Source organism: Cricetulus griseus, chromosome 3 (genome assembly GCF_003668045.3).
Source record: "Cricetulus griseus strain 17A/GY chromosome 3, alternate assembly CriGri-PICRH-1.0, whole genome shotgun sequence".
Taxonomy (NCBI): domain Eukaryota; kingdom Metazoa; phylum Chordata; class Mammalia; order Rodentia; family Cricetidae; genus Cricetulus; species Cricetulus griseus.
The window spans coordinates 73,055,340-73,069,053 of record NC_048596.1 but is presented as its reverse complement, the minus strand read 5'-3'; the positions used below and the strand labels follow the sequence as shown (position 1 = coordinate 73,069,053).

Below are 13,714 nucleotides of genomic sequence, written 5' to 3'. Positions count from 1 at the left end.
ACAGCAGACAGAGATGAGACCACGATTCAGGGCATCTGGAGAAGTAGCTGACCATGTGCAGCAGCAGAGGCCACATCCTGCATGGAAGGAGGCAGACAAAAAGGCTTGGCAGGTGGCACCATGGACAGCTGTGGGCTTGTGAAGCGCTGCCCACTGCACAGCAGAGAGCCCAGGCATGAGGGGACAAGAGTGAGACAAGAAACTGTCAGAAAGCTGCTGCAGCATTTTTCTTGACACTTAAAGGAAGTAGAGCAAGGGTGAGGACGCGGCTCAGCGGTAGACTACTTGCTTAGCATGCACAAACCCCTAGGTTCAACCCTCAGCATGCCTGTAACCCAAGCACTGGTAAGGTGGAGGCAGGAGACTTGAGGTCTACATCCAAGACTACTGTGATGACTATTTCTATTAAAGTGACTAAGATCAGAGCTAACGAAACCCAAGCAGGGACACCTGTGACAGAATTTTCTTCACTGGATCTTTTGAAATGGGAAGACCTACCATAAAGGTCAAACCTTCTAGTGGCAGCCTATATGAAGGACACAGAAGAAGGAAGTTTTACTTCTTGCCCTCACTCTACCTGGCAATTTCATTCCTTCACTGGTATTAGAGCTTCTTCTTTGGGATTCCAATGTGTACTGAAGACCAGTTGAGATGTCCAGCATTATAGGTTGCCAACTATTGGACTCTTGGACTTTTCTGTCAGGAGACAGCCATTGTTGGACTAGCCAGACCACACCTGGAAGCCATTGTATTTTTAAAAATTCCATATATATATGGAAAACATATATATATACATATATATACATATACATATATACATATACATATATACATATATACGTATATACATATACATATACATATATATATACATATATATATATATATATATGTATATATATATGTTTTTCGAGACAGGGTTTCTCTGTGGCTTTGGAGCCTGTCCTGGCACTTTCTCTCTAGACCAGGCTGGCCTCCAACTCACAGAGATTCGCCTGCCTCTGCCTCCCAAGTGCTGGGATTAAAGGCGTGCACCACCAATGCTCGGCTAAGGATGAATTTTTTTAAAGTATCTGGAGCAAGCTTTCCAATTTTCTGAGTTATTGAAGCCTCTCCTAGAAGCATGAAGAGCAATAAAAACCCATTTATGAACTATCTGACAAACTTATTGGGACAAATGTATTTCATTATCCTGATTCACCTAATTGTGAAAAGCAAGTAATTTAGTGATTCTATGTATAAAACTTGTCAAGCTTTGGTGGTGCACACCTTTAATCCCAACGCTTGGGAGAGGCAGGCAGATCTGAGTTCGAGGCCAGCCTGATCTACACAACAAGTTCCAGAACAGTCAGGGTTGTTACACAGAGAAAACCTGTCTAGAAGAAAAAATAAAATAAAAGAAGAATAGAAAAGAAAAGCCAAAACTTTGACAATTCGTAGAAAAAAATGGAAAATGATGATGCTGGGTAGTTGCTCCTAGCATCTCTGGATAAACTAACAAAGGAAAAGAATGAGCTCCATGAGCCGGCAGTGGTGGTGCACGCCTTTAATCCCAGCACCTGGGAGGCAGAGACAGGTAGATCTCAGTTCAAGACCAGCCTGGTCTACAAGAGCTCGTTCCAGGACAGTCTCCAAAGTCACAGAGAAACCCTGTCTCCAAAAAAAAAAAAAAAAAAAAGAGTTCCATGATAAAACTGACCAACTTCCATCATCTCAGAATATGGTGAAGGAAAACAATGAACTCAGCGATAAACTGACCAGCTCCAGACGCCTGTAATCAGTCTACAGGTTTCTAAGTGTACCCTGGAAGAACATCTTCTCTCCAACAGCCACAGGGCTCAAGTTGCAGAAATCACAACAAAGCCCTCATTGTAAGATTAGCTGAATTATAACAAACATCCAAGTCCAAGCTCGGAAAGTGTCAGTGGTCAAGGTAAGGACATTCAATTTGGTAAAGCCAGGGATCCTGTGACTTCCAATGGAGATGAGAGGCCACTACCATGGCTGAAACCGAACCGTCAGAGACCCAAAGGTTTATGTCACCCGAAGCAGCCGTCTGTGTACCCACAGCAGAAGATGCAGTCCTGCCCCCGCCTCCCTTCTGGAAACACTGCCTTTTCTGCCTTTGCCTGAGAAAAATCAATCCTTCACTGTCTGCTAACCCAGTAGTGACTTTCCCTGAAAGAAATGCCAGACCAGAGATTACTGATGCCCTCCCCTCCCAGCCACCAAAAGTTGCTTCTAGACCGATAATGAGACTCAAGGCCATGCAGGCTCCTAGAGGGAAGGTAGAGAGAGTGCAGTCATGAGGAGGTTGCTACACTAACTAAAGAGCTGGGTGAGTCTGCTAATTCAGTCGAACACTAGTCTGGGGAATGTGTGGGAATGGATTATAAGGGTATGGGATAATAGTGGAAGGCACATAAAACTGGATTTCGGGGGTGGGTGGAGAGATGGCTTAGGAATTAAGAGCACTGACTGCTCTTCCAGAGGACCCAGATTTGATTCCCAAAATCCACATAGCAGCTTACAACTGTAACTCAATCATAAGGTACACAGATATGTGTGTGTGTGTGTGTGTGTGTGTGTGTGTGTGTGTGTGTTGTGTGTACATATACATATAGAAGCAAAACATCTATATACCTATATATACATATATATATATATATATACACCTATATATAGATAAAACACACACACATAGGTAAAACACCAATATACATAAAATAAAATGAAAAAAAACTGTATCAGGTTGAGTATATTGATATGGGACCACTGAGTGGAGATTCTAGGTTTAATATGGAAGCTTGCACAGTTACAAAAGGCATGGTGGCACACACCTTTAATGCCAGCACTCAGGAGGCAGTAGCAGGTGGATCTTTTGAGCCTGAGGTCAGCCTGGTCTCCAGAAGAAGTTCCAGGACAGCCAGGGCCACACAGAGAAACCCTGTCTCAAGAAACAAAACAAAACTAAAGGTATTTAGTAAAGAATGGCCTTGCTGGGCGGTGGTGGTGCACGCCTTTAATCCCAGCACTCGGGAGGCAGAGGCAGGTGGATCTCTGTGAGTTTGAGACCAGCCTGGTCTACAAGAGCTAGTAACAGGACAGCCTCCAAAGCCACACAGAAACCCTGTCTTGGAAAAGAAAGAAAGAAAGAAAGAAAGAAAGAAAGAAAGAAAGAAAGAAAGAAAGAAAACAACAACAACAAAAATAGGAATGGCCTCCATGGGCTCATATATATGAATGCTTATCCCCCAGTTGGTAAACTGACTGAGAAGGATTGGGAGGTGTGGCCTTGCTGAAGGAGGTATGTCACTGGGTTGGGCTTGGAGGTTTCAAAAGTCTATGTCAGGCCCAGCATGTCACATTCTATGCCCCTCTCTGCGCTCCCCCACCTGCCTGTGGATCAGGTTGTCGTAGCTCTCAGCTACTTCTCCAGCACCAGCTCCCTGCCACAGTGATAATGGACTAACTCTCTGGAACAGTGAGGCAGCCTCCAATTAAATGCTTTCTTTTGTAAGAGTTGCCTTGGTCACAGTGTCCCCTCATAGCAATGAAACTGTGTCTAAATTACCTTTACCTGTGTCCATTCTATCATTCTGTCCCTGACTAGTACAGCTACATAACAACAGGATGGAGATGTAGGACACGCTGGCTCAGGAACGGGGACTAGAATGGAGACACTGATGGGCATAAGAAATGGGAAGGATAGGCAGATAGAAAATGAAACTAAGGCCCACAGGGTACCTCAGGGGTTGTGTTACCACTTGGCCATTTGTGTCTGGAGGCTCAGAACAGAATTTGGAAGAAGGGAATAACTTGAGAATAGGGTGAGGCCGAAAGGTAGACAGACTGTTCGTAAAAATCAGGACAGGACAAAGAACACCCAGGTGACATGGGGTGAGTGGGGAAGAATGGGGGAGCCTGCAGTGTGAGAGTCCCAGAAAGAGCAGCATGTATGCAGCAGGTTGTGGCAGGGTTGGGGGTATTAGCCACACAAAAATAGAAGCCCATAGGCTTGGGACCGCAGCCAAGACCTGTGAGCAGGAGAGGAGCAGAAGTGGGAAGACTGAACTTGAATCTTTCAAGGCCATTCAGAAATGGATACCTGCTACAGAGGCAGAACCTGCCCAGCCTCAGTGACAGGCAGGTCTCTGATACCTGCTCCACACCTTGGTACATCCTTATCTGTAACATGGGATGATGAGCAGAGGAACTGCTATTTACTGTACTCTTACTGTGCACTCAATCCAGGGCTCTTCCTCCACGAATTTCCTCATTCAATTCTTAGAATAGTTCACCAGGCTCACATTATTATTGTCCCCATTTTATAGATCACAAAACAAGGCAGATGAGAACAAAGAGGTATGTCACATTGAGAATGAGTGCAGGAGCTCAAGAGAAGGCTCGGTAGTCAAGATAGCTGCCGCTCTTCCAGAGGACTCAGGTTCCCATCACCCAAGTAGAGGCTCATAATTATCTGTAACTTCAGCCCAGGGTATTTGACACCTCTGGCTTCCAAGGGCACCTGCACTCATGTGCACATACCCACATCCAGATACACACATAAACACACCTCTACACATAGTAATTTTTAAAAATGGAGCTGGAGAGATGGCTCAGTGGTTAAGAGCACTGGTTGCTCTTCTAGAGGACCCAAGATCGATTCCCAGGATCCACACGGCAGCTAAAAACTAACTCCAGTTTCAGGAGATCTGTCACCCTCTTCCAGTCGCCTCAGACACTGCACACACATGAGACAGGCTTACTTGCAGGCAAAATACCCACACACATAAGATTAGGAAACTGACATCAGTCGGTGAAATTCAAACCCAGAATTCAAGGCTAGAACTTGAACTCTCAGCCTTAACATCATGCTGCTAAGCCATACAAGGCACTTCACAGTTTGCAGAGCATCTGTATTACTTCATAATGTCACTGAAGGGAAAAATGAGATGACCCACACATCCAGAAAATTGCTGAGGTTACCACATGTGATCATACTGATTACTGGCCCTCCAGAGATGTCCATGTCCTAAGCCCCAGCATGAGAACATGCTACTTTACATGACAATGGGATTTTCTGATGGACTAAATTCTAAGATGGGGGATGACCCTGTATTCCTAGGACGGCCAGTATGAGTGATAATGGGGGCCACATGAGCAGCAGGAAGGCCAGTTAAAGAGATGCAACAGTAGAGGCAGAAAGGCTGAGAGATTAGGTGAGATTGAAGAGAGGACAAGCCACAGTTTGAACCTATTCCTGAATGCAAGCAGCTTCTAGAAGCTGGAAAGGCCCAGAAGAGAGTCCCCCTGATAGCTTGCTCCAGGAGCCAGTCCTGCAGACGCCCTGACTAGCCCATCAACACTGATTCTAGACTTGTGACCTTCAGAATGATGACATCATGAATCTAGGGAGCACTAAGCCAGTCATTTGTTTCTACAGCAATAGGAATGAATACAGTCACACACCCCCAATGGCCTGCCTAGCCAGCCCTGGCTCCACTGCTACTACAGCAGACACTTTGACATTTTTAAATGATTCCTTCCTAAACCTCAATCTCTCCTTTTGTTAAAAATTAAAACAGGGCTATCTCATCTGACCCTGCTTCTCTGAGAAGTACAGACTTCTCAAGGATGCTTGTATGGTTGAAGTTTCTCATTGGGCACTGGCTGGGGTAAGGGTGGGTTAAGGGCAGAGAGGGAGTGAGGCCTAGTTATTACTGCATTAGTCCAGTGAACAAACTAAAAGTCAGAGAGTAGAAACAACCTGCCTAGAGCCACACAGATAGTGACAGAGGAACTCACAATCCTCCTGCCTCAGCCTCCTGGGTACTGGGATTAGTAGTGTGTGCCACCATGCCCCGCCCCACTCATTTACTCATTCATTCATGAAACATTTGCTAGGCTTACTGTGTTCCCAGTGTCAAGGAGAGCATGGTTGGGAACCTAGCTCTGTCCTTGAGATGCCTGCAGTTTAAAAGACAGGAATACATGCGGGGCATTGGTGGAGCACACCTCTAATCCCAGCACTTGGGAGGCAGAAGCAGACAGATCTCTGTGAGTTTGAGGCCAGCCTGGTCTCTAGAGTGAGTGCCTGGATAGGCTCCAAAGCTACACAGAGAAACCCTGTCTCCAAAAACCAAAAAAAAAAGACAGGAATACAGACTCATGGTCTCCAAACAGCCAGATAAATGCTGAGACAAATGGAAGGAAGCTTAAAGTGCTATGGGAACTCAAAGGAAATGATGCTGATAGAGCCTAGAATCAGGGAAGGCATCTAGGAGGAGGTGACAACTGCACAAGAGACAAGAGGACTCAGCACAGAAGTGTGGCCCTAGAATTTCACATGGAAGGGATGGTTCAGCTAGACATATATGCTGTAGCTTCCTGAGGGCAGGGAAGGAGTTGGGTCCTTCCAAGCCTCTCTGTCCCTCTGGGCCTGTGTTCCTGTAAGTGAAATGGGAGCTGTAATATCTGCTGGGCCCTGGGGAGGGTAAAAGTCTGTGAAGAAGAGCAAGGTGGGAGTGCAAGGGAGGCGAGGTCGTGGCTCAGGCATTCACGGCTCATCTAGTCATGGTGTGAATACAGGTATCTCAGAGCCTTGGTGACCCCATCTGAGGAATAGAGCATGAGCCAAAACTGTCTCCAAAGACCCTCCCCAGCCTTGACAGGGAAATGACATGACACAAAATTACAAAAGGGTCTTTATTTATAAAAAGCCAAAGGGGCCCTTGGAGCAACAGGACAGGAGGCAGGCAGCTTCTCAGGGGTCAGGGGCATTTGGGCAGATGCGCTTGAGTGGGGGGGCGCCCTCCGAGTCCTCTGTGTCACCCTGGGCTGCCTCAGGGACAGGTGGCACTGGCTCAAAGACAGGGTAAGCTTCAGGGGCCTGAAGAGGAAGGGCGGACAGGTGTGAGCTCCACTCTGACCCAGGAGTACAGCCTCCTAGCCTCTGCCTTTTCCACTCTACTCCCCTGGGGACCCAGAGTCTGGCCCAGGACCAAGTGACCAAAAACAATGCAACGCTGTTTGGGGGAAAGAACTGGATTTTTCTGGAAAGTGAATCAAGGTAGTCCTTGCAGGGAAAGGCAAGGACAATGTCTTAGGCTGACTTGACAGCTCAGGATGTATGTCTGTGATGCAGGGGACCCAGGCTCTTTGTGCACACTGAGAGAGCGAAGCAGCACCATGCTGCACTCTGAGCCTACACTTTTGTTTTCTAACCCTTAGAGGAATCAGCACCACGATCATTTCAGGCTCTCCATGCTCTTAAATCAGCCGTGATCCAGCCCTCAGGACGGTGTCTCTAAAACATTCCTCTTCCCAAGATTCCAACCTCTACTAAGCCTTTCAGTGAGTTTGAGGTCCATATCTCCCTCCTGGACCCTAGAATGCAGCCCCCAGACCCTATTCCCCACAAGGCCAGAGTCCAGCCTCTGGCCTCTCTCACCTCAGCTTCCAGCAATTCTGGAACAGGCTCCTCCTTGGTCAACTTCGGGGGGTCATCAGTACCGCCTGCGGGTGTACCCCCTGGGTCTGGAATGTCAAATGAACAGACAGCTCCTGAGCAGCCACTCTGTGCTGGGAGAACAGGCAGGGGGCAAAAGAAACGGGCAGGCACCCATCACACAAGACAACACTGTAGGAGCCAGAGGAGGGCACCAAGATGCCCAGGGAGGAAGATTCAGGTTGGATTTTGTTCATAAGGAGTGAGCCAGGAGACAAGCAGAGGTAGAGCAGAATTTAGGTAGAGGGAAATTCTATGCTTAGTAACCACAGTTTCTATGTTGTACTAAATCTGAATCCTGGCCTTAGGCAAACTATTTCTCTGAGCCTCAACTAAAGCACCTGCAGAATGGGAACAGTGACAGTAATACCACAAGAGACGGCTATGAGGATGAAATGAAGCAATACTGGTAAAGCCCTTAGCACATAGTATGTGCTCGGTAGGTGCTAGCTAGCATTTCCATTCATTCATTTTTGTGGTATGAGAAATGAGGATGTCAGACAAGCTCTCTACCACTGAGCTGCATCCTATCATTTCACATTAGCAAAGGTATCTGGAACAATCTAGACATGGTCCTGAGGCCCGCCCATGTCGTGGTGTTCTTGTCGGGGGAACGATTTCAGTGGTAACGGTTTGTATGGCCCCAGTGTCAAACTAAAGAACCAAAGGCTGCTGGGTGTTGGTGGCGCACGCCTTTAGTCCCAGCACTCAGGAGGCAGAGACAGGTGGATCTCTGAGTTTGAGACCAGCCTGGTCTACAGAGTGAGTTCCAGAACAGGCTCCACAGCCACAAAGAAACCCTGCCTCGAACCCCGCTCCACAAAACAAAACAAAACAAAACAAAACAAAACGAACCAAAGGCCATGTGGAGCCACTGAAAGAGATGAGGCAGAAAAATAATCATTTGAATTTGTGCTTCAGGAAAAGCTGTTCTGCAGCTGTGTGGAGACCACTAGGGACAGGCGGGGAGGCCAGAGCAGGCAGAGTAAGAAGTGAGAAGGCAGGGCCCGAGGCACAGAAATCAGCCACACTTGGGAAGCAGTACTGACCAGACAAAGGACCGACTATATGAAGAGAGAGGCTGAAGAGGGCTCAGGCCCAAGGTGTTGGCTCACTGGCTCTGTGAGTCTGGACATCTTTCTCTGGATGACGGGCTCCTCGTGTATAAAGAGCAATCGTAATAGGATCATCCTCCCATAAAGTGACAGTGAAGATTAAACGAGAAAACAAAAAACAAACGTTGAAGTGCTCAGAACACCTAGCGGGGAAGGGGCTTTGCTAGCCGTTACTCTACAGCTATTAATCTCTCTGATCATCAGAATCACTTATTCCCCCAACAAGTATTTCCTGAACATCTATTATGTATCCCACAGTACTCTGATGTTACAGTAATGAGCGAGATTGGCATGACTGACATGAGATGGTAACAGGAAAAGACAATAAGCAAGCAAAGAAATAAATATGCATAAAAATTTCAGATGGTGATGTGCTACCTACAAATCTAAGAAGCCAGAGGACTGAAACAGCAGCTAGATGTAATTTCTGCCAGGGTCAGGGAAGGTTGGGGGTGGGCAGGGCAGGATGGGGAGAAAGGACATGACAGAGGAACAAGAACAAGATGGTGGGTTCAACTTTGAAGAGGAGAGGGCTCCTGAGAGCCACCTGGTCCTACCTCTCTCTTGGCCCAACTGTGGGGGCTGAGTATCCTCTGTAATAGCTTCTGGGGGTCCAGTCGGGGACCCAGGACGGCTGGGCTGAGGAGTCCCCCCAGGGCTGGGCTCAGTGCCCTTCTGCAGTGAACCTTCTGAATGGAAACTCTGGTTGCTGTTCTCATCTGCTGAAGCAAAAGCCGAGTTGTTGGCCAGAGGGGCCCCAGTAGCTTCCTTACCTCCCCATTCCAAGATCTGTACATACCATTGAGGTCCAACAGGATGAGGGGGCCACCCCCTCTGGGACTGGTGCCCCTGCCGCGTCTCTCCCGGCCACGGGATCTCTCTGTCCCGCCTCCTGCCCGACGCCTCTCCTGAGGGTTAGAGTGGTAAGGTAAGAGCCCGTTGTCTGGTGAGCGCTTACAAATCTCAATATAAATAAGGAAACCTGGGCTCAGGGAAGCAAGAGGGGCTGTCTCAGGTTGTGTGGGCTGAGTTAGGTCTTGAACTCGGGGCGCGGGGGGGGGGGCGGGGCGCACTGGTGTGTGTGTGTGGTGTGTGTGTGTGTGTATGTGTGTATGTATGTATGTATGTATGTATTTGTGCGTGCGCGCGCGCGCATGTGTGTGTGCTAATAATCGTTACCATCTGCCTGAGTTCCACACTGGAGACTCCAAGCGACTTAAGGTGGAGGCCAAGGTGGGGAGGGAAATTGCCTGAGGTTGCACAGATGCAAGGTCTGTTGGGGGTTGGGCTTGCTCACCTCCTCCTGAGGATCCACCACAGGAACCCACTTGAAGATTCGAAGGGAAGTGTCACCCACAGTCACCCAGCGCTTCTCCCTGTGAGAGGGCAGGAGACCCGGTCAGGGAGGTGAAGGTTGAGCCCCATACAGCAGGGGGCCGGGGAGATGTGCTAGGGTAAGGGAAGCTTCGCTTTCAGGGCATAGAAGCAGAAAGAGCCCTGCAAAGCCCAGGACATAGACGGATATAACTTAGAGCTGCGGTTCTGCAGACACCTGGAGCACTCGGCAGGGCGCCACCAAGGCCTGGGCCAGGGACTCTGGCAAGGAAGACCCGGGGCCGAGCTTGCAAGAGTGTCAAAGCTCCAGGGGGCGGGGCATAGATGAGGGCTCCCGCTCTGGGAAAGCACCACTCCGGACCACGCTTTGTAGACCTCTGGGAATTGCCAGGGGAAGGGGGAGCCCAGTCGATTCAGAGCACAGCTGGTGGGCGGGGGCAGCTGGCCAGGAAAGGGCGGACGCTTTAGGAGGAGGTGGCTTGGCTGTGTCCCTGGCCCAGGGGCAGCGCTCACCATCTCCGGACCTTCTCGATGGTCGCCATCACCTTCTTGATGTCATCTTTGGCCCGGCTCCGGGTCTCGGCCCGCACGGTCCGGCCGGCCATGCTGGCGGGGCTGGGGCCGGGATAGAGCCCGTGGTGGGACGGCCTGCGGTCCGGCGATCTCAGGCTGCGCGCCAGGCCCCGGCGCCGCTCTTTCGGCCTGCCGTCCCTCCGGGAGTTGGCCGCGCCCTCCCTCGCTCCCCAACGCCTCCGCGCGTCCCCGCCTGGCTTCCTGCGACCGCGCCCCGCCCCGGCCCGTCCCCGGAGCGGCCCGGGCGGCGCGGGCGGCTAGAGCCCCGGCCTGGAAGCCCGGCCAGCCCCGCCCCGGCCCGGGCCCGCCCCTCGGGGCGCACGGACGCACAGCGCCCTCTGCCCGCCGCCGAGAGGGAGAGCTGGGGGGCAGCTGTGCGGCTGGACGCGCGCGGCCCGAGCGAGGCGGTGCGTTCCGGCCACGTGGGCACAGGGGTGCGCGAGAGGGACTGTCCTGGTGTGCGTCCGCGGCGGGTGGGCGTCCCTGAAATGCTGTGTGTGCGTGCGTCCGCCCTCTCCAGGCTGTTCGATCCTACGTTGCCCAACTTAACTTGTTCACCCGTTCATCCAAGTCTCATTAACAGCGCCAAGTGCGTGGCAGACTTTCGAGTGGGGAGCGGCCTCCTCAGCCAGAATGGCGGAAGTGGAAAAGACAGACCGTGTAGATGAGGTAGCAGAACACCTCGACATTCCTTCAGTCAGGGAGTGTCATTGGTAGAGATACTTTGGAAAACTGGCAGTTCTCCAGGGAAGCTAAACTTATGCCAACCCGGTCTCCCAGCAATTCCAGTCCCAAGCTGTCAACGCCCAACCGAAGAAATGGGTGCTGTCTAGTTTTTTGTCTACTCGACATAAGCTAGGGCCATCTGGGATGAAGGGACCTTGATTGAGAAAATGCCTCCATCGTGTTGCCCCATAGGTAAGTTTGTGGGGCATATTCTTGATTAATAATTGATGTGGGAAAGCCTAGACCACTGTGGGCAATGCCACCCCCTGAGCAGATGGGTCCTGGGTACTCTAAGAGAGCAGGCTGAGAAAGCCATGGGGAGCAAGCCAGTAAGCAGCGTTCCTTCATGGCCCCCATTTCAGTTCCTTCCTCCAGGTTCCTGCTTTTGAGTTCCTGCCGTGACTTCCGTTCACGATGGACTGTAACAGTTAACTGAAATAAACTCTTGCCTCCCTAAATTGCTTTTAATCATGGTGTTTATCACAGCAATGGAAACCTCACTAGGACAAAATGCTTCTATATGAACACCAAGACATGTGTACTGGTATACACATAACACCAACCGGGAAGCAACTCCTCAGCAGAATGGAATGAAAAACCAGTTACAACCTGTTTATACCATGGACACAGATATAACAGCCAGAATGATCAAAGTCCTGCTATGCCCAACAGTGGGGATGAGTCTTTTTTTTTTTTTTAAAGATTTTTATTTATTTATTTCTTATGTATACAGTCTTCTGCCTGTATGCCAGCAGAGGGCACCAGATCTCATTCAAGGTGGTTGTGAGCCACCATGTGGTCGCTGGGAATTGAACTCAGGACCTCTGGAAGAACAGTCAGTGCTCTTAACCTCTGAGCCATCTCTCCAGCCCCTGGGGATGAATCTTGAATAAAAGAAGCCAGATGTGACATCATGCATTAGAAAGTTCTACCGTATAAATTCAGAAAGCAAACACATTTATGGTGTGAGAGGTCAGGACTGTGATCACCTTTGGGGCTGCAAGGAAGAAGGGGTTTCTGGGAGCTTGTCACACCCTATTATTTAATCTGTCCAGATATACATTTATTGCATTGTAAATTTTTCTTTTGTATATTATAGTTTCCTAAAAGTTTCTTAAAATGGGGGCTGGAGAGATGGCTCAGAGGTTAAGAGCACTGGCTGCTCTTCTAGAGGTCCTGAGTTCAATTCCCAGCAGCCACATGGTGGCTCACAACCATCTGTAATGAGATCTGGGTGCCATCTGCTGGCATGTAGGCATAGGTGGAGGCAGAATGTTGCATACATAATAAATAAATCTTTTTTAAAAAGTTTCTTAAAATGGAGGCTGGCAAGATGGCTCAGTGAATAAGGGACTTGCCACCAAGCCTGATGACCTGAGTTTAATAACTTGAACCCCATGTGGTAAAAGAGGAGAGTCCACTCCCGACAGTTTTCTCATTTCTACATACCTTAAACAACATAGATGTTTACATCAAAATAGATGTAAAGTTTTAATTTTAAAAAAGTGACTCTGGCCAGGTGTTGGTGGTGCATGCCTTTAATTCCAGCACTTGGGAGGCAGAGGTAGGCGGATCTCTGTGATTTCTAGGCCACCCTGGTCTACAGAGTGAGTTCCAGGACAGCCAGGGCTGTTACACAGAGAAACCATGTCTTGAAAACAACAACAAAAAAAAAAAAAAGAAAGAAAAAAGTAGCTCTAACCAAGTGTGCCAGCTCACACCTTTAATCTCAACACTTAGGAGGCAGAGGCAGACAAATTGTTATGCCCAAGTCTCAAAGACCACCAAGGAGACAGACTCACTGAACTGCCAAAAGCAAGGTTTATTGCTCTATCCAACTGTGGTGGGGACCTCGTATAGTTAGCTAACTCAGCAGCCACAGAGGAGGTGAGACAAGGTTTCTCTGTGTAGCTTTGGAGCCTATCCTGGCACTCACTCTGGAGACCAGGCTGGCCTCGAACTCACAGAGATCCACCTGCCTCTGCCATCCGAGTGCTGGGATTAAAGGCGCCACGAACGCCTGGCTATTGCTGGGGTTTTTAAAGACAAATACAGAACAGTGGGGTTAGATCAGCGAGTTAGAAGAGGTTTGAGGAGAGGTACGGGTTGATTCCTGACATTTAGGGGAACAATTAGGGGAATTTTTCAAAGTCATATTTTGGCAGGTAATACTTGTTTGCTAGTTATTCTCATTGGTCATTGCTAGAACATTCTATGGTTTCTGAGGTTTTGTTTGTTTGTTTCTTTTTTTTTTTCCTTTTTCTTTTGTTGTTGTTTTTCGAGACAGGGTTTCTCTGTGGCTTTGGAGGCTATCCTGGAACTAGCTCTTGTAGACCATGCTGGTCTCGAACTCACAGAGATCCACCTGCCTCTGCCTCCTGAGTACTGGGACTAAAGGCATGCACCACCACCCAGCGGGGTTTTGTTTCTTACAGGTGGCCTGGGACACACAGTT

At 49.1% G+C, this 13,714-nt stretch overlaps 1 protein-coding gene across 4 annotated transcripts in view; it reads right to left on the bottom strand.

Moving 5' to 3' along the window:
• The window catches only part of Bcl7c (BAF chromatin remodeling complex subunit BCL7C), a 46,281-nt gene extending 35,468 nt beyond the window's left edge, over positions 1-10,813 (bottom strand). Inside the window, exons 1-6 of one of the 4 annotated variants that reach the window (XM_027404534.2) lie at positions 10,474-10,802; positions 9,923-10,001; positions 9,425-9,533; positions 9,183-9,347; positions 7,454-7,539; positions 6,695-6,892 (exon numbers count right to left, since the gene is read on the bottom strand). In XM_027404534.2, the coding sequence (XP_027260335.1) occupies positions 6,767-6,892; positions 7,454-7,539; positions 9,183-9,347; positions 9,425-9,533; positions 9,923-10,001; positions 10,474-10,565 (657 nt within the window). In that variant the 5' untranslated portion in view covers positions 10,566-10,802 and the 3' untranslated portion in view covers positions 6,695-6,766. Of the gene's footprint in view, positions 1-6,694; positions 6,893-7,453; positions 7,540-9,182; positions 9,348-9,424; positions 9,534-9,922; positions 10,002-10,473 lie in introns of those variants that run through there. The other 3 variants (XM_027404535.2, XM_027404532.2, XM_027404533.2) reach the window with 3 other exon arrangements.
• Positions 10,814-13,714: the final 2,901 nt, after the last annotated feature.